General features: G+C 45.3%; 1 protein-coding gene across 4 annotated transcripts in view; it reads right to left on the bottom strand.

Moving 5' to 3' along the window:
• abhd3 (abhydrolase domain containing 3, phospholipase) overlaps positions 1-26,784 on the bottom strand; it is a 132,331-nt gene that overhangs the window by 43,265 nt on the left and 62,282 nt on the right. For 3 of the 4 annotated variants that reach the window (XM_068031718.1, XM_068031715.1, XM_068031716.1), the window contains exons 5-6: positions 21,816-21,928; positions 13,889-14,062 (exon numbers count right to left, since the gene is read on the bottom strand). In XM_068031718.1, the coding sequence (XP_067887819.1) occupies positions 13,889-14,062; positions 21,816-21,928 (287 nt within the window). The remainder of the gene's footprint in view (positions 1-13,888; positions 14,063-21,815; positions 21,929-26,784) is intronic. The other variant, XM_068031717.1, reaches the window with a different exon arrangement.

Below are 26,784 nucleotides of genomic sequence, written 5' to 3'. Positions count from 1 at the left end.
GTCTTGCTACATTTATACACGGACTGCTTCAGTATCTGAGGAGTCACGAATGGTGCTGAACATTGTGCGATCATCAGCGAACATCCCCACTTCTGACCTTATGACTGAAGGAAGCTCATTGATGAAGCAGCTGAAGATGGTTGGGCCTAGGACACTACCCTGAGGTACTCCTGCAGTGATGTCCTGGAGCTCAGATGATTGACCGCCAACAACCACAACCATCTTCCTTTGAGCTCGGTATGACTCCAGCCAGCATAGTGTTTTCCCCCGATTCCCATTGACCTCAGTTTTGCTAGGGCTCCTTGATGCCATACTTGGTCAAATGCTGCCTTGATGTCAAGGGCAGCCACTCTCACCTCACCTCTTGATTTCAGCTCTTTTGTCTATGTTTGAACCAAGGCTGTAATGAGGTCAGGAGCTGAGCGGCCCTGGCGGAACCCAAACTGAGCGTCACTAAGCAGGTTATTGCTAAGCAAGTGCTGCTTGATGGCACTGTTGGTGACACCTTCCATCACATTACTGATGATTGAGAGTAGACTGATGGGGCGGTAATTGCCCTGTTGGACTTGTCCTGCTTTTTGTGTACAGGACATACCCGGGCAACTTTCCACATTACAGGGTAGATGCCAGTGTTGTAGCTGTACTGGAACAGCTTGGCTTGGGGCACGGCAAGTTCTGGAGCACAGGTCTTCAGTACTATTGCTAGAATATTGTCAGGGACCATAGCCTTTGCATTATCCAGTACCTTCAGTCGTTTCTTGATATCACGTGGAGTGAATCGATGGGCTGAAGTCTGGCATCTGTGATGCTGGGGACTTCAGGAGGAGGCCAAGATGGATCATCAACTCGGCACTTCTGGCTGAAGATTGTTGCAAACGCTTCAGCCTTATCTTTCGCACTGATGTGCTGGGATCCCCCATCATTGAGGATGGGGATATTTGTGGAGCCACCTCCTCCAGTTAGTTAAAAGCAAAATACTGCGGATGCTGGAAATTGGTTCCGAAGAAGGGTCACTGACCCGAAACGTTAACTCTGCTTTTCTTGCCACAGATGCTGCCAGACCTGCTGAGTGATTCCAGCATTTTTTGCTTTTATTTCCTCCAGTTAGCTGTTTAATTGTCCACCACCATTCACGGCTGGACGTGGCAGGAATGCAGAGCTTAGATCTGATCCGTTGGTTATGGGATTGCTTAGCTTTGTCTATCACATGCTGCTTATGCAGTTTGGCACGCAGATAGTCCTGTGTTGTAGCTTCACCAGGTTGACACCTCATTTTGAGGTATGCCTGGTGCTGCTCCTGGCATGTGCTCCTGCGCTCTTCATTGAACCAAGGTTGGTCTCCTGGCTTGATGGTAATGGTAGAGTGGGGGATATGCCAGGCCATGAGTTTACAGATTGTGGTTGAGTACAATTCTGCTGCTGCTGATGGCCCATAGCACCTCATGGATGCCCAGTTTTGCATTGCTAGATCTGTTTGAAATCTATCCCATTTAGCACGGTGGTAGTGCCACACAACATGAAGGAGAGTATCCTTAATATGAAGGCGGGACTTCGTATCCAGAAGGACTGTGTGGTGGTCACTCCTACCAATACTGTCATGGACAGATGCATCTGTGGCAGGCAGATTGGTGAGGATGAGGTCAAGTATGTTTTTCCCTCTTGTTGGTTCCCTCACCACCTGCCACCTACCCAGTCTAGCAGCTATGTCCTTTAGGACTCGGCCAGCTCCATCTGTAGTGGTGCTACTGAGCCTGTCTTGGTGATGGACATTGAAGTCCCCCAGCCAGAGTACATTCTGTGCCCTCGCCACCCTCAGTGCTTCCTCCAAGTGCTGTTCAACATGGAGGAGTACTGGCTCATCAGCTGAGGGAGGGCGGTAGGTGGTAATCAGCAGGAAGTTTCCTTGTCCATGTTTGACCTGATGCCATGATACTTCATGGGGTCCGGAGTCAATGTTGAGGACTCCCAGGGCAACACCCTCCCTACTGTATACCACTGTGCCGCCACCTCTACTGGGGCTGTCCTGCCGGTGGGACAGGACATACCCGGGGATGGTGATGGCAGTGTCTGGGACATTGCCTGTCAGTTATGATTCTGTGAGTATGACTATGTCAGGCTGTTGCTTGACTAGTCTGTGGGACAGCTCTCCCAACTTTGGCACAAGCCCCCAGATGTTAGTAAGGAGGACTTTGCAGGGTTGACAGGGCTGGGCTTGCCATTGTCGTTTCTGGTGCCTAGGTCGATGCCAGGTGGTCTGTCCAGTTTTATTCCTTTTTATTGACTTTGTAGCGGTTAAATACAACTAAGTGCCTTGCTAGGCCATTTCAGAGGGCATGTAAGAGTCAACTCTGTCCAGACCCCTCATGATTTTGAACACCTCCACCAACTCCCCTGCCTTGACAGGTCTGGAGGGGCTCTTCAGTATGTGTCACAGCGGGTCTCACCAATAATCATTGTTTGCTGTGCATTACACAACCTGGCAATTCGATGCAGTCATATTTTGAATGCGGCAGAACAGGAGGAACACCAGTCGTCCTCAGATGACGATGACAATGAAGAGGGTGAGGAGGAGGACAACAATGCAAATGATGCCAATATGGATATAAGGGACTTTCCAGTCAACATTGAGGTTCTTCATAAAGGAACTTTGGGAGGAGAAAAAAAAGCATTCTCCAAATTGCTCAAATATGCCTGCATTCTTATTCATTGCTGTAATCGAAAAGAATGGCTCTTCTGACAGTAGCACCTGAACCTGAAGTGGAGATGTGTCTAATGGCCTGTCTGCTATCAACTTCATTGAAAACGTCCTGCATCTCAGGAAAATATTGCCCTGCATCAAGGCAATAACCCTCAAACATAGGATGCTACAATGTTGCAGCACTTTGATGTGATTGGCAGATCCAGTCTTTTCTGAATTACGATGGAACCACAAAAAGTACCTATGCAAGGAATGTAAGGGGGTTACAATTGTAAGGCATGTTAGTAAGGAAATAAGTACAAAATCTTCAAATGACAGACAGCCATCATTGAAGACTGAAAGCTCAAATGCCAATGATAAAATGACATTGAACACTTTCAGAAATGTATTGCAAGCATCAATGTGTTCCTGTCATCGGCCTCCAATAATCATTTTCCTTTTCAACTGATACAAAGCAAATGATTGATGAGAGTGCATTAAATATTAACGCAAATAAATATGTATTGAAGTGTCCTTAATATGTGTACAATATACAACATCCGTGCCACCTTCGTGATCAAAAATGTTTTTATTTCCATTTCCTCCCACTATGTCTAGTTGCAACCCCGACTACTGAGGTGGAGGCAGTCTGCTCAGTGCACTGCCCCTTTGCTCTGGATGATAGTGGTGGGTGTCCTCTGGAAGTACGGGGCCTTGATGGCTCCATCCTACTGGGTGTCTACAGCATTGGTGCTTGAGAATCCCCCGTGTCCTCGCCTGCTGGAGGTAATGGGGTCAATGTTGGGGAGAAGGGCGAGATGCCACTTATCTTCGGGGTATCCTGAGAGGAAAGCTCTGGGGGAGCTGGCACATGCTCGTTCTCCATCTGAGTGCATGATGGCATCTGCCTGTCTTCCTGAGGGGAAGGAGCACCTGTAGGGAGATCCGGGTTCCTCGTCCCCCTCTCGCTTAGACTCTTCTGTATGGAGCGCATGGCTACAGCGATGGAATGCAGGTCAGAGTGCATATGGCTCGAGTGCTCAACCAGACTCACCACTGAGCTCGCCAAACTCTTGACTGAGGAAGGCATACGCTCATATGCCTGAGACATGGCAGACATCATGGCTTGCATGGATTCCTCCATGGCACGCGCAAAGCCACGCATGACCTATGGCACCTCCGACATTTTCCACACGGGTTTGCTCCACCTCCAGTGGACTTCACGTAGTGACATACAGAAGCTCATCATCAGCGTGGGGCTGAGCAGCGGCCTGTTCTCCAATTTTCAGGGGATCCAGCTGGCAGATGTTCTCTCAGCTGCTGGGACATGTCTGTGCCATGCACACCAGATTGTGACCCAGATTCTAATCTTAAACCCCCCGTGAACCGTGTGAACGTATCTGCGCTGGCGGAGTTGGAAGAAGTGGAAGGTGACGGTGCACTCTCTGGGGCATTGGCAGGATCTCCCCAGAGGCGGAAACTTGGTGTTTGCTGCAGTCCAGCTTGAGTGCGGCCACCTGCAGTGGAGACTAAAACAGACACATATTATGCATCAGCTGAACGTGAGTTCACACACTTATTGGAGGTGGTCACTGCCTGGCACTCCTTTGGTGTGCACGTATGGCTACAGAACTAAAGATGACACTTCATCCTTACTCTTGAGGATCCTGCCTCACCATCTGTGATGGCTCTGCCTCCTTCCTCTCTTGCTATTTCAGCAGCCTCCTCCTCAGCTGGTGTTAAGACTCTGATGTCTGGGGCACCGCCACCTGTCTTTTCCCGCTCCCGCTGGTTGTGAGTGCATTTATCCTGCAGGAGACAATGCAGATTTAATGACATGTCAAAAGATACATCACACCCATTGTACACATGCATCTACATCACTCATTCCGGACAGGCTTTTGCACGATATATCCAAGCACATAATAAATGCCAGACGTCAACTTTCCGCACAATCATTTGGTGTATGGCACCAAGGCTGCTCCACTGCATGCCTTGTCTGCCCTCTGTCTTAAACACATGGAGCTGGGAGAAAAGTAATGAACAGCTTCGGCAAGACCACTTACCATTACCGATCTGAGCAAGTTATTGATATGCTTCCGACCCTGAATCCAGGTTTGTCATGAAACCACGCAGTTTGATAATTTTTGCTACCTCCATCCAGGCCACCTTAGTCAGGTGGGAGGGTCTTCTGAGTCTATCTGCAGGGCAGAGGACCTCCCGCCTTTCCCTAATGGGCTGGAGGAGAACCTACAGGGAGGTAACACTGAATCGTGCGGTGGAGCACTGCCTGCTGGCTGACATATTTATAGCTCTTGCTGTAGTCAAAAAAAAAATGAGGGAGAGTTGGTGCTGGGTTTGAAAAATTAATGAAGGAAAAGCAGTTAAAACTAAGTCAACGATTTATGTGCAGTAAATCTGAAGACACTTACATACCACAAAGGCAGCTGATCCTTGAAGCCTGGAACGCAGAATGATTTATAGCTGTGGCTTTCATGGTGCTTGACAGAGTGACGCCGGGTTCCGCCAATGAAAGTGCATCCCCACTGTATGATCGCACGTGTCTCCTGTACCTATCGCCGCACCATTGATTTGCTTGTAAAATTGTGTGCGAAATGGGAAAAATGGCATAAGTGGAGGCTCCGCCAATGTCCGGTCCCGCCATTGGAAATGTTGTAAAATCCCAGTCACAATTATTCTGACTAGTTTAACAAACAGTTTCAAACTGTTTCAATAATGAAAGTTTATTTTCCATGGGCAGAATTTGAACATTTAGACCTGCTCACAGCAGGGGAGGCTAGCAGCGCGTCAGGAACGCAAAAGTTCACGCAGCAGGCTTTGCCATGGCTTTTTAAATTCAGCTGTAGCATTAGCATCCCTCTTCCAAGTTTCCTGACCAGTCAGAGTGGGTGGGTGTAATGACGACCCATGCCTGACTCTTCAAGCCTCACTATTTAAAGGGACCCTGGTAGGGGTAAGGGTGGATCCATTATAGAACTGTTAGGGACAGACAGAGCAAGTGTACTGATGCAGTCTCAAAGTGGTTATCCCTGATTCTCAGAGGCAGCCCTGGAGGTTATGCTGTGGCCTATAAGGGCACGCATAGAATTACTCTTCCAAGTGGACAGGAGGCGGAGGCCAGGCTCTGAAACCAAGCAGGCGTGGCTGGATGTGGTCAGGAGTCAGCAGCAGGAATCTGGTCCTTCGGTCATGGATACAGTGCCAAAAGGGGTTCAATGACATCATCAAGGCAATAAAGGTGAGTGGTATCCCACATTCCAGTGCCAATTCCCACACACTCACTTCCCCAGCATTCTCCTGCGCAGCACTCCTCCGACCAACAGACCTTACAGCTTCACTCATTCCTCTCTCTTGAGGTACCTCCTCACTTCCCCATCTAACCAGCTACTACTGACACTCACCCTCATCTTATTGCTATCTCACACCCATCCCTCACAGTCACCCTCCACAAATGTTTTCATTCCATCCTCTCAAAACATTCCATTTCTCACAATCATAACTCTGCTTTCTCTCCTTGCAGGAGAAGAAAGTGCGGAACTCCAGGGAAAGACACAGAACCAGCGCTGGCCCTCCAGTAATTAGCACACTGATTGCTGCGGAGCAGGTGGCAATGGACATCAGCAGAGTGGCAGAGTGCATAGCCATTAGAGATGGAGAGATGGAACTCTCCCAGATATCTGGTAACAGAATTAGATATCATACAGCCACATGGTACACAACATTCACTCACGTTAAATTTATGTAACTGAAACGGCAACTGAAATATAATCATCTGCACAATGACTTTGAACCCTTTTCCCTGGTCAATTCTAATTCATGTCTTTCATCTCCCCACAGGTCCTTCAAGCATGACGCAGGAGCTGGAGCAGAAGCAAAACGAGAAGTCCTCAGAGGAGGTCACGCATTTTGGGGAAGCACCATCACATGACTCATGCACACCCTGCACCAACTGAGATACACCCACCTTGGTGGGGCCTCCAAGACAGGCAGATAGCTTGTCACATGATGAGCCACATATCATGGGCTGAATTTTGTGTCCATGGCGGGGCTCCTGGTGCTAGATGAAAAGGCGGGAGCAATCCCTCCTTGGCCAGCTGGAGTCCCCCTGGAGCGATGCTACGCTGCCTGGCCAATTAACAGCCTGGTATCGGGATCCCCATCTCTTTAAAGACTGGGTCCCGCCTCCAAGAGCTGCCAGCCAATCTCAGGGCCAGCAGCTCAGCAGTATTGGCAGGCCACTGGGAGTGGTGGCCACTGCTGGCACTGCAAGAGGCCTTGGATCCAAGGTAAGTGAGGCAGGGTGGCTGGGGCCAGACCAGCAGGCCCCGGTGAGGGGGACATTGAGTATTTAGTGCAGGGGGAGGGTGGTTCAGGGAGGTTTAGGTTTTCCTGTTGGGGACCCTCTGTGGGTCACAGATTGCCACAATGGTGGCAGGAAGAAGCCCTTAAGTGGCTGATAACACAAAATTGTATTGCAACGGGGAGGCGATGGCCCCTATGCCACGCATCCCCCGCTGCCCGTCGCAATTCTATGGACCCTCCAGCTTCCAAGCCTGTCTCGGGGGCCCATAAAATTCAGCCCAATTTGTGAGCAGAAGCAGGTGCTGGAGACAGAGACAGCAGTGGTAGGGAAACTATTGGAAAAAATTCTGAGTGACAGGATTAATCTCCACTTGGAGAGGCAGGGATTAATCAGGAATAGTCAGCATGGCTTTGTCAGGGGGAGATAGTGTCTAACAAACTTGATTGAATTTTTCGAGAAGGTGACTAGATGTGTAGATGAGGGTAGAGCAGTTGATGTAGTCTACATGGACTTCAGTAAGGCTTTTGATAAGGTACCACATGGGAGATTGGTTAAGAAGGTAAGAGCCCATGGGATCCAGGGCAGTTTGGCAAATTGGATCCAAAATTGGCTTCGTGGCAGAAGGCAGAAAATGATGAATAAAGAGCAAAGAACAGCACAGCACAGGAACAGGCCACTCGGCCCTCCAAGCCTGTGCCGATCTTGATGCCTGCCTAAACTAACACCTTCTGCACTTCCGGGGTCCGTATCCCTCTATTCCCATCCTATTCATGTATTTGTCAAGATGCCTCTTAAACGTCGCTATCGTACCTGCTTCCACCACCTCCCCCAGCAGCAAGTTCCAGGCACTCACCACCCTCTGTGTAAAGAACTTGCCTTGCACATCCCCTCTAAACTTTGCCCCTCGCACCTTAAACCTATGCCCCCTAGTAACTGACTCATCCACCCTGGGAAAAAGCTTCTGACTATCCACTCTGTCCATGCCGCTCATAACTTTGTAAACCTCTATCATGTCGCCCCACCACCTCCGTCGTTCCAGTGAAAACAATCCGAGTTGATCCAACCTCTCCTCACAGTTAATGCCCTCCAGACCAGGCAACATCCTGGTAAACCTCTTCTGTACCCTCTCCAAAGCCTCCACATCCTTCTGGTAGTGTGGCGACCAGAATTGCACGCAATATTCTAAGTGTGGCCTAACTAAAGTTCTGTACAGCTGCAGCATGACTTGCCAATTTTTATACTCTATGCCCTGACCGATGAAGGCAAGCATGCCGTATGCCTTCTTGACTACCTTATCCACCACTTTCAGTGACCTGTGGACCTGTACGCCTAGATCTCTCTGCCTGTCAATACTCCTAAGGGTTCTGCCATTTACTGTATAAATGGTCGAGGGTTGTTTTTGTGAGTGGAAGCCTGTGACCAGTGGTGTTCCGCAGGGATTGGTGCTGGGACTCTTGCTGTTTGTCGTGTACATTAATGATAAAGACGTGAATATAGGAGGTATGATCAATAAGTTCACAGATGACATGAAAATTGGTGGTGTCATAAATAGTGAGGAGGAAAGCCTTAGTTTACAGGATGATATAGATGGGCTGGTAGGATGGGCGGAGCAGTGGCAAATGGAATTTAATCCTGAGAAGTGTGAGGTGATGCATTTTGGGAGGACTAACAAGGCAAGGGAATATACAATGGATGGTAGGACCCTAGGAAGTACAGAGGGCCAGAGGGACCTTGGTGTACTTGTCCATAGATCACTGAAGGCAGCAGCACAGGTAGATAACGTGGTTAGGAAGGCATATGGGATACTGCCTTTATTAACCAAGGCATAGAATATAAGAGCAGGGAGGTTATGATGGAGCTGTATAAAACGCTAGTTAGGCCACAGCTGGAGTACTGTGTACAGTTCTGGGCACCACACTATAGGAAGGATGAGATTGCCCTGGAGAGGGTGCAGAGGAGCTTCACCAGGATGTTGCCTGGGCTGGAGCATTTCAGCTATGAAGAGAGACTGAAAAGGCTAGGGCTGTTTTCCTTAGAGCAGAGAAGGCTGAGGGGGGACATGATTGAGGTACACAAAATTATGAGGGCATTAATAGTTTAGATTGGAAGAAACTTTTCCCTTAGTGGAGGGGTCAATAACCAGGAGGCATAGATTTAAGGTAAGGGGCAGGAGGGTTCGAGGGGATTTGAGGAAAAAAAATTTCACTCAGAGGATGGTTGGAATCTGGAACGCACTGCCTGAAGAGGTGGTAGAGGCAGAAACCCTCACAACATTTAAGAAGTATTTAGATGAGCACTTGAAATGCCATAGCCTACAAGGCTACGGGCTAAGTGCTGGAAAATGGGATTAGAATAGTTAGGTGCTTGATGGCCGGCACAGACACGATGGACCAAAGGGCCTATTTCTGTGCTGTATAAGTCTATAACAACTGGGTCACCATTGTTCCAACACTGTTGGTTACTATGCAAATTTCTTTCCAGTCAGGGGCTTGCAATTTTAAGTTTCAATGTTCATGTGGCGAAATCATGTGTGCCTCAGGCTTGGTAGGTGGGGGGGTTTGCCTGACACCTCCACACCCAGGGGAATGAAATGCGATTTGAAGAAAAACAGCGCATTTCATTACAGAGCTCGAGAGAAATATAAGATACAGAAAGAAAATCCATGCATTTCTCTCATTCATTTCCATTCATTCACCAACCTTAAAGCTTATTAAAAATGGTCTTTCCTGGGGTGCATAGGGCTGCTTTAATTTCCCCTTTCTGGCATCCCAGTAACCATGTGGGTCTCAGTATGGTCCAATGAACCGGGCTTTCAGGTGTTCGCCCTGAATCAGGAGTAATACCAATGTGTGGTCCCCAGGCCGAAGGGTTCTATCTTTGGCATGTTTATCAGCCTGCCTTTTCATAGCTGCCTAGGAGGCCTTGAGGTGCTCCTCAGCCACTGCACAGGCTCTCGGAACGTGGAAATGTAGTCCAACATAGGCGACTCAACCCCTTGCCCCAAAAACCTCTCTTTGACTAGTTTCAGGGGCCTCTCACCTCATGTCCACAAACTAGTTCAAAGGGGCTAAAACGAGGACTAATTTGGCGAATCCCTGGTGGCAAACAGGAGGGGTCCCAGCCCTTTTATCCCAGTAGCAGTTCGCCCTGATCATTGTCTTTAGGGTCTGGTGGTACCGTTCTAACGTCCCTTGGGACTCGGGGTGGTAGGCTGAGGACTTTAGTTGGGTTATACCTAGGTTGCCCTGACTTTTTGAAAGACTCCAGACATGAAATTAGTGCCCTGATCTGTCTGGATTTTGACCGGCAGGCCATAGCGAGTGAGGAATTGGGTCAGCCCATCGACCACCACCTTTGCAGAGATAGTTCGTAGGGCAATGGTCTCTGGGAATCGGGTAGCGACATCCATGATGGTGAGGAGATACTGGTGGCCCATCCCGGTTTTTGGGAGGGGTCCCACACAGTCCACCAGCACTCGGCTGAAGGGTTCCCCAAAAGCGGGGATGGGAATTAGGGGGGCAGGTTTTATTGCAGCTTGGGGCTTCTCCACCACCTGGCATGTGTGGCAGGTTTTACAGAATTCCACCACATCTTTGTGAAGTTGTGGCCAGTCAAAATGCTACCTGATGCGGACTTGGGTTTTCTGTACCCCAACATGTCCTGCCATGGAAAGCTCGCGGGCCAGTCTTAGTATTTCTTTTCGGTACCTCTGGGGCACCACTATTTGATGAACCACTGTCCATTCCTCGTCGGCTGGTCTATGAGAGGGTCTCCATTTCCTCATCAGAATCTCATTTCTCAAATAGTAGTACTCAGGGACTCCCTCTGCTTCTTTTTCGGTTTGGGCAGTTTGGACTAATTTCCTTAATATGGAGTCGGCTTGTTGACCCTCAAATAGGGAAGACCTGTCTAGTCCATCCTTTGGGTCATCTAATTCCCCAAAGAATGTTTCAGACAACCAGATGGGAGGGTCATCTGTCCGCAGCACCAGTTCAGTCTCCCCTGGGGGAGCTGATTTGGCCATGGACCGAGTTACCAAACAGTCAGGGAAGATGCCTGGGACCTTCACCTGTAATTGCTCGGCCTCCCTGACCTCTTGCGGTCTTTCTAACAGTACTGGGGAAGTTACTACCTTCACCCCCACTAGAACATTACCCAGGAACAGATCCATCCCATCCACAGGCAAACTAAGGACAATCTCTATGGTCACTAGTCCCAAACTAGATCGCATTCCAGGTGCACCCGGTGTAAAGGTGCGGACCGATACCGCCCTCTGATACCTTTCACCGACAACCTGGCCTTTACGGCACTCTCAGGGGGAAAGGTCAGGCCTTTTCCCCATAGAAGGGACTGGGTGGCCCCTGTGTCCCGGAGTATAATTATGGGTTTGTTGTCCCCATTCAAGGGGTATGGGGTTACCCTCCCTTCAGACACAAAACCCTGATCACCTTCAGGGATTTTGGCACTTTTTCCCATACTCACTGTAGCAGTTTCCCTGGGTCTGACTGCTGCTGTGGTTAAAGCCACAGCTTGTTCTGCTGTGCTTTGCAGCAGGACCCCGTCATCACTGAGCAGGTGTGCCTTGATTAAGCCTTTAGTTTTCAGCAGTCAGCTTTTAAATGCCCTGCTTTATTACAATGGAAGCACACAGATCTCTGGGTCTCACTCTTGCTCACAGCACCTTCCTTTTTGGCTGGAGGAGGGCCCCCTGTGCCTCCTGCTTTCCTTTCTCTTCCAGGACTGCCTGGGCTTCTATCACCTTCCCACCCTCTGTCCTTATTGTATTTGTGGGGGTGATTAGGAAAGGTTCTCCCCTGCCTGACAATCAGGTGGTAGGATTCCTCAGAGGTGTCATCAGCCATGTCCTTAGAGGGTAGTGCTTGTCTCCAAGGAGCCATCTGCTGACTTTGTTTGGAGGTGTGACAATCTGTGGGAGATGTGACTGGTGCAGAATGAAGGTATCATGGCAGCTTCCAGGATATCTTATACCTTCCGGTGGTTACATACCAGCTGAATGTTGATGGAGTGGAATCCCTTTTGATTGCTGATTGATATGAGGGCACCTTGATTGCCGCATGGGTGCAATCTATCTCTCTCTGTGCCTGTGAAAAGCCAGCCATTAAGCAAATTCAAGCGCCCACTCATTCTGATTGGCCTCATCAGTAGCAAAGTGGAAGTAAGTGGCGGCCTTGCCCTGGGATATGCACTTGTGTGCAACAGGTTGTGAAATCCTGCAGATGGCAGAAGGAGCCAGAGGCGAAGAAATTCAGGGCAGTGGTGACTTCGACAGCCACTGGCAATGCATAGCCACCTGGCCCACTTGGAAGGATATCTTGTTCCAGGAGGCTGCTGATGTCAGCAACGACCTGTTGAGAAAGTCTGAGCCTCCTGAGGCACTTTGCTCAGTCATGTCCAGAAAGCTGATCCTCTGCCTGTTTAGCCTGTGTTTGGGGAATATAGCCTCCTTCAAGCTGTAGCTCTGTATCCCTCCACTCTGTCCTGTGGAATGGTGGCTGAGGAGAAGGCAGCTGATTCTCCTCCTCGTGTTGTTCCTGCTGCTGTTGGTGTTGCTGATGCTATTCCTCTTATTCTTCCTCAGAGGTCCAAGGTAGAGTTGCAAAAGCTGCTCCCATGCTGCTGAGACCTTTAACAGCAGGAAAGCGTACACCAAAGTCAACAAAGTCCAAGGTTGGAGAAATTATCTCCAAAATCAGCTCCAAAACAGTGAAAGCACATGCTCAGAACAAATTCTGGGAATAAAAGCCTTTCACTTTGGCAAGGAAGCAGCTGTTATAGTTAAGTAGTTAAAGCTTTTCCAGCCTGTCAATTTCAAAACCCCGAAAATGCCTGCTGTGCTCTCGCCTTGTTAACACTAGCGAATTTCAGACAACTCAGGAAACCTGTGTTCTGGCAGTTAAAGTCAGAATGCAAGATTAAATCTTCAATCAATTGCCACTTTGCAAACAATAATTGCGACCTGCCTGTGCCACGGGGGTTTCCTACACACAGGTTAAATCCGGAAGTCAGCGGGGTTATGTCGGGTTTCCAACAAGCTGCCATTTTTTCCTTCTTTAATCACCCCACTACTCCACCCACCCTCTGAGCAAAATTCTGTCCTATGAAAATTCTTTAAATATGTCCAATTATATTTGGCTTTCCATGGCTTAAAATATAAGATGCAGCCAAAAATATGTTATCATCACTAATCCCTTCTTCAGAATTAAAGACCTCTCAGGAGAAATCTGAAATAAAGTGCTTAAAGTACACTGAGAACTATTGAATTTAATCGTGTAAATCAAAGTAATGTGCTGCATAACCTCTGTATCAAAGGAGGTCGCAGTGAAATGGCATCTGAACTCATCTGAAAGATCATCAGAGCAAATCTGTGTCAAAAATTGAGTCTTATATCACTACAAGGTGAGGTGGAAATTACTATTGGTAATGTTATTGTATAAAAGCCTAACATGATTGCAGCAGGTTCTCCTCTCTGATATTTTAACAAACATTAACAGCCTTCATTAAAATAGGGGAGAGTAGGATTTGGTGGAGATACATTAAACTTTCATATTGCCAACAGTAATTTCTACCTCTTGGTCTCCAAGTTGTCAATAAACAACTGGCTAGCAGGAAGGATACCATATCATCATTATATCATTAACTCTCTTAATTTCATTGCTAAATTAAATCATAAAAATGACTTCTATTTTTAGATCAAAGTGCCTCTTGAACAGAACCCCTGTGCAATTCACCCACGGTATTATTCTAATCTTAATGTTTTACTGCATAATGATAGCAAGAAAAGCAAACCCACTCCAATACTGATATAGGAAATGCCATTGTTATCAATCACAATGAAACCAAGCCTTTCCTGATCCTCAGATACCAACCTGTAGATGGATGCTTGTAGACAACTGGTTAAGTAGTAATTAAACATTATCCAGTTAAGTGGTTTTTCAAGGGAAGCCGTGCACTCAAATACATCCCAGCCAACGGAGAAGACTACCGCTGCCTTCAGTGGGGTCTGCAAGCCAGTCTTACCCAGGTAATTCAACACGAGCATTCTGTATCAGGCACGAAATGAAGATGTGCTTATTAAGTTGGCTTAACAATTCACAATTGTGTTACCTAAGCTTTAAGTAATACAGTGGATTCCTAGTTGAATTAGGTTAGAACAATAAAACTAATCATTTCAAGTGACCCTGGTTGCAAGTGTACTCGTGTGCTCTGCTGTGGATTGGTAAAAATCAGATTCTTCACCAAAATACTTCAAACGATGAGTTTTTAAACTCACCTGAAAGTGTTTCATGAGTCACTTTCCCTGCTTAAGGGAAAATCAGAGGATGAGGCAACACGGCTGACTGTGCCAATTCAGAATAAAGTTAATAGAAGCGTGGGAACAGATTATGGATCTGTGTTTCCCCTGCGTCTCAATAAAGGTATGTATGAGGCAGTGAGGGTATTGGGAACTATTGACACTTCCAGTAGACAATAACACACTAAAAAAAAATTTTGCTTAACACTAGATGCACATGCAACATTACTTGCTTTACCAGAAATGTCTGAGCCAGGAACAGACTCATTTGTGCCTCAGTCGTATATATTTGCAGATGGATTTTATTGCCTGCTACATTTAAACTGGAAAGTAAATGTGAAGATGCCAATTTTATTTCTTCATTACACTGTAAAGACACCCATTCTCTGGAGAGCATGGGAGTTCTATTCTGCCTGCTTTGTGTGGCGTCTGAGGTTCTGAGGTAGAACCAGTGGTATGGAAGCTCCCCCTCAACCATGTGGGAGTTTTAATTTAATATTCATCCCAGAGATCAGCGGCGAGCTGGTAAAATTCAGCCCCATGTCTGGAACACAGCCAGGTATACAAGTTGGGAACACTGCAGGAGACCATGAGGGCTATGGGAAGGGATAATTAAGATAACACAGCGGCAGAAAATAAAGCTCAGCTGCTCTAAAAGTGCCACAGAGTAGCCTTGCTGGGGCTGTAAGACTTACTTTTCTCAGTGGTGTGACGCTCACATAAAGTGCAGCGATTGAAATTACAAGAACTCACCCTGAAGAGCTATAGAAATGGACTTTTCTTTTAAAACAGTGGACAATATGTTTCAAAATGGCCACCAAAGGTCAAAAGACCTGGTTTTTGTATTCAAACTGTCTGCTGTCTGGTAAAGACAAAAGAATACACGAAGAGGTGTCAATTGCATCCATCCTAAACCCATTAAAAGACATTTTTGAACTGAATGGGTTTTTCTGAAACAAAGAAGTGTGAAGTAGCCACATCCTGGGCCATTGTTGGTCACTACAGGGATGAAAATCTGTCTCCCAACAGAGGCAAAGCTGTGAAGCTATTTTTGACCTTAAAAGGTAGCTCTCTGGAGAGAGGGACTCAGGAAGAAACATCACCAAAAGCTTGTCCAGCTAACTGCTGGTAGAAAATCCAGCAAGCAAAAACGGAAGGCACCCTGCTGTGAATTCTACATTTTCAACTTGTGCAGCAGTGCATTGGAAGTGATCCTCTGATTTCAAACTGAACTTTCAACCAACAGAGAAAACTACAAACAACTCAGGCCTGCAACCAAAGAGAACTTGATCTCCAAGAGAATTCAACAGGTTAACTGTAAACCCCGATACCCTAACTCACCTGAAAACCACTCACCCCTTTTTCTCTCTATCTGTCTCTCCTTTTGTGTGTGTGTGTGAGTGAATGCGTGAGTGGGCGCAGCTGCAACAATTTTGAGATAAGGCATATTGCTCAATAAATAATTAATCTTCTGTTTTAAACCTACAAGAAAACCTGTCACTGTCTGTTTATTTGACAGGTATTGCCCATCAATACAACATAGCAACCTGGAAATCCTGCTCTGCTTCTATGCGCTTCACAGTAACTGATTTAACCATACAAACCATTCTCTCGGCAAAACTGTTGGATCTAGGATAATGTGGAGAGGCCATATATTCTGAAATGGTTTGCCTGTTTATTGTGGACCATTAACTGATACAATCTCCTCCGGTGTACCAAAAAGACTAAGTATAGCACTCATCGTATTCACTACAGATGTGCTTGATGTATCCCTCACCTGTTTGATGATTGGGAATTCTGAAAAGTAATCTGTGACTAAGAGGAAATCATCACCACGAATGGTGAACAGATCCATTGCAATCCTCAATCAGGGATGCAATGGGACCTCATGAGGGTGTAGTGTTTCCCTTGCTGGTTTGGCTGATGCACTTGGCACGTCTCACACATCCTCACAGCTCTCTCGATATCGCAGTTAATCCCAGGCCAGTACACAGTTTCCCACACCAGGCGTCTCGTTCACTCAATGTCTATGTGGCCTTGGTGTAATTATGACAATATATCCTGACAAAGAGATTCAGGAATAAAAACAGAAAGTGCTGGAAATACTCAGCAGGTCTGGCAGCATATGTGGAGAGAGAAACCTAGTTAACTTTTCAGGTCTGTGACTTTTCATCAGAACTGGATTCAGGAATCAGGAGATACCTAACTCATTCCTACATGGCCAAAAGGATCTTAGGTTGTTTTGAACCTCTTGTATCGTATCAGACCAACCATCGACAATAACTCACCACAATACCTTCAGCAGTGGATCTTTGGGTGTTTCTTCTCTAAGCTGGTTGCACTTGTGCTGTCCAAAGCTCATCAAGCCAACTATATCCATACTGTAAACTTGTAGGTCTAATGACATATACGCTGTTTTCTTTGGATTTGGCAATCGGCTCAATGTATCCGATGTAACTATCCTGTTCCCTGGTTTATAACGGACTTCACAGTCATACCCTTGGATTTTGACCTTTGTAATCTAGGTGGTGCTCTTGTCAGAGGTTTACGCCATATCATTTCTAATGGCTTGTGATCTGTTTCCACAATGAACCACTTACAAAAAAGGTACTTGTGGAACCTCGTAATGCCTAATACCAGAGCAAGTGTCTCACGCTCTATTTTCGAGTAATTGGCTTGCATTGGTGAGAGACTCTTTGAACGAAATGCTATCAGTTTTCCTTCCTGTATAAGGCAAGCTCCTAGCCCTTTTGGTGACGCGTCGACATCCAAGACTGTTTCTTTTCTTAGGTCGTAGTATTGACGAAGACTTGTCTTCTCTGACAATGACTGCTTAAGTGATTCAAATACGTGTTTATTGTCCTTTTGCCACACAAACAGAACACCTTTTCTTAGCAGTTCTCTCAATGACGATGGTCTCTCGGCAAAGTTGGGTATATAGAGGGATTCTAAGAAATTGGATAATCCTATACATCGTTGCAAATCTTCTCTATCTTGGGGTGTAGGCATAGATTGTATGTCTTCTATTTTGCTTGGATCAGGATGTATCCTAGTGTTAGAATAGATCGAACCAAAGAAATTGATGTGGCTTACATTTATTGCGCACTTTTTGCTGTTAAAAGCAAGACCTTCTCTTCTAGCTGCTTTCATCAACATATGAAGATGTTGATCATGTTCTTCCTTGGTGGTACCCACCGCTATACATACGTAACCTGGAACATTTTTAGTAATCCTGTCCATATGCTGCTGGAATAGATCTTGACTTACAGATAAGCCAAATGGTAATCTCTGGAAACAATATTTTCCAAACAGCATTCTAAAGGTGGTTAGTTCCTGTGATCTTTCTGAGAAATGCACAAACCAATTACCATGTTTTGTGTCTAATTTAGAGAAAAATTTCACTTCAGCGAATCTTGGGTTTAATTCTTCCAATGTTGGAATTTTATGTGGGCAGCTCTTTAGTGCATGATTCAAACTTCCTGGGTGCAAACACACCCGAATTGTATCACGTCTCTTCAGTACATGAATGATAGGGTTACCCCAGTCAGTGTGTTGTTGCCCACGACAAATAATGCCATTTCGTTTTACATCATCGAATTCAGTCTTCTGCTTTTCCTGGATATGTGCACTGCACTACCTAAGTGGGTCAATTGAAGGAATTGCATCTTCTCTTAAATGCAAAACAGCATCACCTTTGAAACTCCCCACAGCATCAAACCTGTCTGGGCACTTCAGCTGTAAATCATGGACTGATTCGATAGGATTATTTTTAACATTTTCTTCCACCAATGGTGCATTGTTGATTTCATGTATGGTCACAATTACAAGGTCTCTACACACCAGTAATCCTACTACTGCCAGACCATTTGTGTCTACCAAGTAGAAAACTTGTGATGACCATGCAGACTAGCCATAGCTGCATTTCAGTGTCAGTGTACTGATACAATGGATTGGTGACTGTTGTAAGCTGTCAACCTGGCTGATATAGGCTGTACCATTGACTCCCATCAGTAAAGATAGATGTCTTTTGAAATTCTTAATGGCAGAATGTTGGCACTAGCTCTGGCGTCTATCTTAAATTTGAGCGTGTGTTTGCTATTCTTGTTCTGACATATAAATACAATGTTGATTGTAGCAAAAAGCTTCCAGCTGTGTGATCGCATCCACACATCGTGTCACATTAATGGGTGTGGAAAGCCTATTCTTTTTTAATTTGAAGAGCTTTCTTTATGGCATCTTCCACCTGGTCTGTCCTGTTACCAACCTCATGTTTGTGTCTGCACTTGCATTGACTTCTGGCACACTCCTTGTTACTGCTACAGTATGCTGCATACACTTTTTATTTGACTGGGGCTTATTGTAGCCTCTGACCACACTGTCATAGCCCAATTTCCTGCACTGCCATGCCCAATGCCCTTTCAAGCCACACGCCTTGCAACATTCTTGAAATGCTGGACAATTCTGCGGCTGGTGTAGGAGACCGCAGCACCCACAGGATTTATCCTGTTTTGGTGCCTTGGCCACTTCACCAATGGTCATAGCCATACCCAACCCTTGCAACAGTTGCCTTCCTGCCACAATAGCTTCATACTGCCTACCTTCTTTCAACAAAGTGTTGATATCATGCCCTTTCTTTTTTTCCAATAGGTCCCTCTGGAAGGCTTCGATTGGCGTTGAAGCAAATGACAAGTTCCATGATTCTCTCCGACAACTCGCTTCACAGAAATCACAGTCTCTGCCCTAATCACAGCATCATCTTGCAAAGTCATCAATTGACTCCTTCGACTGTTGTCTGAATGCCATTAACTCTATACGACAGATCCTGAAATTCACCTTCATGTGGAGTTAATCTTCCTGTGTATTCCAGAGCTTCACCAGGTCTTATGATCCTCATCGGATAGACCTGATGTATTAATTCAATGGAGTCCCTCATTTCCAATGGCTATTGTAATCTTCACTGCCTGTCTGCCAGGTTCAGCGACAGATAAATCCAAGAAACATAATTGCAATCTCTAGTGAAAAAGCTTAAATTCGGATAGGACATCAGTGGCCTTCCAATTCATGCTCCTTGCTTCTCAAGGACCCTTCTGCTTTACAGTGGGTCAGGTTTCCTTCGATGGAAGTACTAAACAGTACTGTAGAACTGCTGTGCCCTCAGCTTGAGTCTTCACCATACCCAGCCCTGGGCTCAGTATCACTGTTGCTCTGTGGCGCTGTAGCCTGTATTGTTCACTTTTTCTTTGGCCCCACCCAGAAACCACACCACGATGCCCCAGTGGCTTCACAACCTTTCAGCCCGATTCCAGGCTGACTTTCGCAGCCCGATCCTGAACTGACTTAATATTCTTATGACCACCAGTTATCCTTCTAGTCAGTTACTCGCTATTTTTTCGAGCACTGATGCTTGCGGGTACTTCTACCTCCCAGTGTCTCACTGTATTGCTTCTGCTTTTGTAGCAGACTGCTGTGTTGTTCCAATTTCTTTTTTTTGGCTTCTCCCAATCTGCGGACTGGCTCCACTCCGCAATCTCTGCACTAAAATGAATCATTACGATTCCGACCTCTACTGTTGCACTTTGACTTTACTTCTGCAACGTGATCTTCAAAAATGCACAGCTGCCACCATATTGTGTTACTGGGTTCTTCACACACTGATGAATGGTAACAAATACTTTAGGTTTTTTTTAATGGAAGATTCACAATACTATATACAAGTCACAGGAGAGCTCTACATGCACATTTTACTAGGAATCAAGACAACTCCTACTACTGTGTCACATGCTGTATGACATCACTGCCTGCTGTGATGATGCACACTCACTATTTAGATAATCCATTAAATCAATATCACAACAGCTATTGACCATTCTACGGGAGCCCCAGATACAAACAATGCCAACTGCTTAGTAGGCCACCAATTGAGCAGGCCATCGGGCTTCTGAAGATGTGATTCTGATGCCTGGATTGGTCGGGTGGTATCCTCCAATTCTCTCCCGCACTGGTCTCTGTCATTGTGGTGGTCTGCTGCACTCTTCATAACATGGCCCTCCAGAGAGTTATGGACCTTAAGGACAGTGGAAGGAGACAGCTCAAGGGGGCAAGAGCAGGAAGTAAGAGAGGAGGAGGAAGAGGAGGCGGAGGGGGTCAACACTGAACAGAGAGTTGCCCCTGCTGCACGACAAGGTGCATCCTCCTGCCACCCTCTGGGAAGAGGACCTCCCTCCTCCCCCTCAGGGCCTCCAGCATTAGATCTAGGTCAGCTTCGATGAAGTGAGGGTCTGCACTGCTCCGAATGCTAGCCCTTCAGCTTCCTTGTGACATCTCACTTCTCTCTGGTGCTGTAGAAGGCAGACCTCTCCCTCAGGACAACCAGCGATCTCAATGATAGCTGCCATGGGAGTCTACACGAGTCTCACACTTGATCTGACTCACCTCCATTCCTGGCCCCACTGGTTCTAAGTGGACAGGAAACTCATCTCCAAACCAATTAAGGGTTCACCAATTTGAAAATCTGAACCTGAATCAATTTCCCACCATTTTTAGAAGTGCTGTCCTTTGGATGAGAAGTTAAAATAAGGCCCAAAACCAGGCTCGGTTCCTGTTTCGCACCTCCATAATGAAAATCCAGCCCAAGGACACTACAAAGAGCAGATTTTAGAAAAATGAGAAATAAAAGGAGAAATTGGCACACAGAACTGTAGATCAAGAATAGGATGTTTATAAAAAGGAGATTGCAAAAGTGTGGAATAAGTACATACCATACCACTAAAAAAGACTACTAAAAAAAACTGAAGAGGGCATATGGTGCATAAAGGAAGAATAAAAATAATAAAAATAAGAGAGATACAAGAAAGTATGGAAAGAGGTTAAGAGAAGGATTAAGCAGCAAAGAGGAAGTATAAAGAATCTTTTTTAAAAATTGCAAAGACCAATAAAGTACTCAACAAATACATCAGTAAAAAGAGAATTGTGACATGTGAGACCACTTCAACACTGTACTGCGGGAATGCTCAATTTTTAGAAGTGCTGTTCTTTGGATGAGAAGTTAAAATAAGATCCTGCCTACTTATTCATGGATGCTAAAGATCCCACAGCATTATTTGAAGAACAGCTGACATTCTCCCATTATTCTGGCCAGTACTGTCCCTCATTTATCTCAATGTCTTTTGTGGTGCCTTGGTGTGTCCAAAATGGTTGCTGCATTTCATTTAGATAACAAAAATCACTGATCTTCAAAGGTAATCCATCACATCAAGCACTTTAGGATGCCTCATATGACATGATAAGGTGCCATATAAATGCAAGCTGCTTCCATTTTTCTAAATGCTTTCCTTCCTACTTCTGCTGCTTCCTGTTCCAATATGCATGACCTTTTTATCTACATTAAAATCCATCTGCAATTTCTTAGATAATCTGCTTTAATTTTGTAAATTTTGAATTACACCACAGATTATGATTGCATTTGCCGACTTGTGTTCTCATATTGATGATGAGAGACTTACCCGCCCATAGAGACTCCAGCTGCCATCAGTGGTGTTTCCGCAAATGTTTTCTGCACATGTGAAATGACTGTTTCCAAATCTTCTGTGTTGGCTGCACAGTATGTTCTGGGAGTCTAGAACCAGTCATACAAAGTGGCACTGTAAGTAATGTAGGTGGCTCCATTGCAGAAAGAAATGTTAACTGTCACCAGGTGCAAAATCTCAAATTTAACAAGTTCAGAATTCTCTGCACAATTCTAAGCTGGAAAGACAAACAAGCATTTAAAAAATAAATCCTCTAGTGTAAAAAATTACAATTTTCAAACTAGTTATTGGGATCGTCCTACCAAATCAGGACCCTTTTCCATAATACATTTGCCGTTTACTGGAAATGCACGTCAGTGACTGAAATAAAATTTTACATTTTGCAGTTTTGACATTGCTGTGATGTACTGGGCATTATGCTGAGTGTATAATTAAGAGTTTTCAGATTTGAATTCTAAGTCCAATGGACTAGAAATTTAATGACTGTCCAATTTGGCAGACAGGAAGTGCATAATTACTAGAAGGCAACTAAGAGCTGCCAGCAACAATGGTGTAGGCAAAAAAAAGGTGGTCAGGGCCCGTGCCTAAAACTGGAATCAGAATCTTTGCATCTGCAATTAAGGGACCTAACGTCTGTTTGAGGCCCCCTCTGCAATATTAGTTTGCCCTGAGGTAGCCAGCGGTGGCTGCATTCATGAAAATCAGATCTACATGAGGCCTAACAGGCAGTCCTTAAAGGGAACATTGCAGGTTGCCACCAAAAAGCTAAGTTTGTTAAAAATACTTACTTGAATATGGAGCCTGGAGGAGAACCCCAGGACACAGAAGCCAGGTCCTGGGGATGATATTATTGGCATTGACAGCCACTTCTGCTAGATAATGGCTCTTGGGTTGCTACTGTAGATGCTGGGGAACTTTCTTGCCCTGAGGCTCTCCGAGGAAGCAGGTGAAAACCTAATGACAACGCTGCAATTCATTTTAGAGATTCCCCATCTTGCAGCAGGATAACCATGAAATATGAAAGTAGTGAATGAAACCTCACTTTAAGAGCTGCTCGTTGGGAATTGTGCAGAGAAAATGGACAATCTCCCATTTCCCGAGGCAATGTGATGGGTTGGACATCCAACCAATCATTAAAACGAGGCCCAGAATTAAAATTGCGTAAGCTTCACACTGGCAACATCATGGGGCCTTACTGGCCTTGTTGACCCCTATCTGACTGATTTCCTCCCTGAGTTAAAATCAGTCTTCAGTGTCTCAAAATCATGCTTTGTAGACACTGAATAAACTATTAGTTTTCAGAAAAATAAAACAATTTTAATTTACAAAAAGAGTATTGCTAAAAAACTGATTTAGTGGCTCAAGCAAAAACACTTTGCAAGGTTTAAGTTGGATGAAGAATACAGTGCAATAGAAAATTACTGCAGAATTTTGTGACGATTGACACAGACCGGGGGCATAGCTTACAATTTAATTGAAGGCATTCCAATAGCAATGAATTTTAATGGCATTCATAATAAAAATCATAACTGAGCAAGATGTTGGACTGTAAGGAATAGTTTTCTAGAACAGTACCAGTTCTAAATGAAAACAAAATTCTAATTTTCTGTCCTCATCTTTCTATGCATTACATAGGATGTACCTAGAATGTGTTGGATGATTGACTTTAAGAATGAAGTCCCTTTAAGATCTTAGTATGTGAATGAGCTGAGTACCAGAATGTCGTCATGTGACTCAAAGCCAGAGTCACTCTGCAACTGTAACACCCAGAGTAAAGGTTCTGTAAATAGTTAACTCTGTACTGTATAATAGTTTACCTGTAATATACCTGTTTGAGATCTTCAACCAACTGAACTCCATGCATTTTATTTATGTTGCATCAGACAACATAAGGAACTCATTACATGGTGACAGCTGTGGTGAGAAGGCAAAGTCTAAGTTGAAGACCATGGGTAAAACAGCTTTAAAAATGACCCCTTCCTACAGCTTCTAGACAGAAAGTTCAAAAAAAACTAGCTGAAACAGTGAAAAAAAAGAACTTACCTCAAGCTGTAGAAGACAGAGCACAGAACGACAGGCTGCAAGTAAATCAGTTGAGTCATTGTGCCGACAGTCAAGGGATACTGGTTTAAAAATACAATCTTTGAAGTCTTTAAATTGCTGATTTTTTTGCAAAGGCCCTAGAAAAACAAGGGGAAGACCCAACTCCTCTCCCAGGCTGATCGAGGTTGCCGCCATCACAGGAGGCACCCAATTGCAAAAAGCATGAGAAAAACCTGATCACTGTAGAGCTTCATCCATGCAGCCAAAGTTTAAAAAATACCCATTAAACCTCTCAAGAGTGAATAAGAGCTTCCATTCACGAAGCTACAATTATAAAAATACCATTAAACCACTTGAGCGTGAAGAACATAAACAAATTCTAGCCAAGAAAGCAATTAAACTGCCTATTAAACAGCTGTGTAAACAGACAGGCTTAAGTGCTGCAAGCAAGATAAACACAGAACATTATAAAACACTGCCCCTCTCCATCAATATATAAACAAGTTTCTTAAAGGGGAAACAGTGCAAAGTCATAGAACTAGTCTTAAAGCAAGTTTTGAAGCAAAACAGCAGAAGTATGGATCCCAAATTTCCCAGCATTAGCTGGAAGGCCATTGATATCCTAATTGACTTCAAACTTTTTAAACAAAGTATGCAGTTTTGTTTCACTGACCAAGCGACTCTAGAACCAGAGAAACCTGCTGTAAAAATACTAATAGCAATTAGAAATGAGAGATTACACAGAATCAACACCTCTGGCTTATCTGAAGAGGACTAGAAAGATCACGCAAAGTTATGGAAAGTGCTAGAAGATCAGCTCCGATTACAAGTGAATTTTAGAAATTACCGCCTGGAATTGATGTCCTACAGGCAATAGCCACAGGAATCAATAGACTAGTTCATCAGTAGATGCCGTAGTAAGGGCAACGTATGTGATTTCTCAGAAACTGAGATGGTGGAGCATGTAATGGAACTGGTGACTGTATCAGCACCCATTGAAGCATTTCAGTAAGATCTCTTGGGGAAAAAGAAAGGTCACAGCATTGATGCGCTGCTGGCAGATGACAGGAAATACGAAGGCATTGTTCTGGTCGCCACATTATCAAAAGGATGTGGATGCTTTGGAGAGGGTGCAGAGGAGGTTCACCAGGATGTTGCCTGGTATGGAGGGCGCTAGCTATGAAGAGAGGTTGGGCAGATTAGGATTATTTTCATTAGAAAGACGGAGGTTGAGGGGGGACCTGATTGAGGTGTACAAAATCATGAGAGGTATAGACAGGGTGGATAGCAAGAGGCTTTTTCCCAGAGTGGGGGTTACAATTACTAGAGGACACGAGTTCAAAGTGAAAGGGGAAAAGTTTAGGGGGGATATGCGTGGAAAGTTCTTTACGCAGAGGGTGGTGGGCACCTGGAACGCATTGCCAGCGGAGGTGGTAGATGCGGGCACGATGGAGTCTTTTAAGATGTATCTAGACAAATACATGAATGGGCAGGAAGAAAAGAGATACAGAACCTTAGAAAATAGGCGACATGTTTAGAGAGAGGATCTGGATCGGCGCAGGCTTGGAGGGCCGAAGGGCCTGTTCCTGTGCTGTAATTATCTTTGTTCTTTGTTCTTTGTAGCTGGACAATAGCATCTGCTAGCGTTAGATGCAGCCAACAGTATCGGTGCCATAACTAGGTCAAACAGAGCAAGAAAGCTGTGTGGTAAGTGTGGTCTGCCTGAGTCACCACAACATTGTCCTGCATTACAAGAGCTATGCAAAGCGCATGGTGCAAAATGACACTGGGCCCACCTATGCAAGACATTTGGCCCAAAGACACAGCCAGAAGTCACAGCAGGACACAGACAAACAGACAAAAGGCGCAGCAAAAGGGAAACAGCAGCAAGAAGAGCGCCAAAGACCTGCTTTGATGCAAGCCAATACACGAAACCCACAGTGAAACAAACCTGAGACAAGACTTAGAGGAGTGATTTTCAGCCAAAAAATGAGCAGGCGTTCCACATTGTGAACCTGACACATCATGTTGATGAAGTCAAACAACTGGAAGCTTTTGCTACCATTAACATTATGTGTCCAAAGAAAGCTGGCAAACATACACTCAGGGTTAAGATTGACACCGGCGCTAGTGCAAATATCCAACCAGTACGAATCCTGAAGGATATTGTTACGACTGACTGCTCCAGTCAAAGCCCCCAATCAAAATAGATGATTCTGATTGTGGTGGGAGAAATGCACTGTTAATTCATCTGGCGATCAGGGGTGTCAATCAAGTAATCTACCTTACCCACTCTTTTGATCACTCTATATGGGCCACTGAACTGTGCTTTCACTGGTTCTCCCTGTGACGATAACAAAACAAATACCTCATCCCCTGGTTTTATGGTAGTTTGTGGTTTCCCCACCATTTGACAGGTGTGGCATGCCCTACAAAATTGTCTCACATCTTTTGTAAGACCTGGCCAGTAAGAATGTTTGCTTATGTGTGATTTGGTCTTCCGAATTCCCCCATGTCCTGAAAAGGGATTGTCGTGTGCTAACCTTAATAATCCTTGTCGATATTTAGGTGGTACCATTATCTGTTCAACAACTGTCCAGTCTTCGTTGGCAGGTCTATGAAGCGGTCTCCATTTCCTCCTCAAAACCCCGTTTGCCATATAATAGCCTTCTGGAACACCTTTCACCTCAGCTTCTGACAGAGCCGTCTGTGCTATTTGGTAGATCTCTGGATCAGCTTGCTGTGCTGCAATGATAGATGATCTGTTAAACATCTCATTTGGATGATCTAAATCCCCAAATAAGGTTTCAGATGCCTGATTATCAATTTGTGGTGCCCCTTTTACCTCCGACAATGGATCCTGTTTAGCCATTGCTCAGGTAACTACACACGCAGGAAATAT

Source organism: Heterodontus francisci, chromosome 5, assembly GCF_036365525.1.
Source record: "Heterodontus francisci isolate sHetFra1 chromosome 5, sHetFra1.hap1, whole genome shotgun sequence".
Classification (NCBI taxonomy): Eukaryota; Metazoa; Chordata; class Chondrichthyes; order Heterodontiformes; family Heterodontidae; genus Heterodontus; species Heterodontus francisci.
The sequence above is the reverse complement of the archived record's forward strand: the minus strand, read 5'-3'. Positions and strand labels throughout refer to the sequence as shown.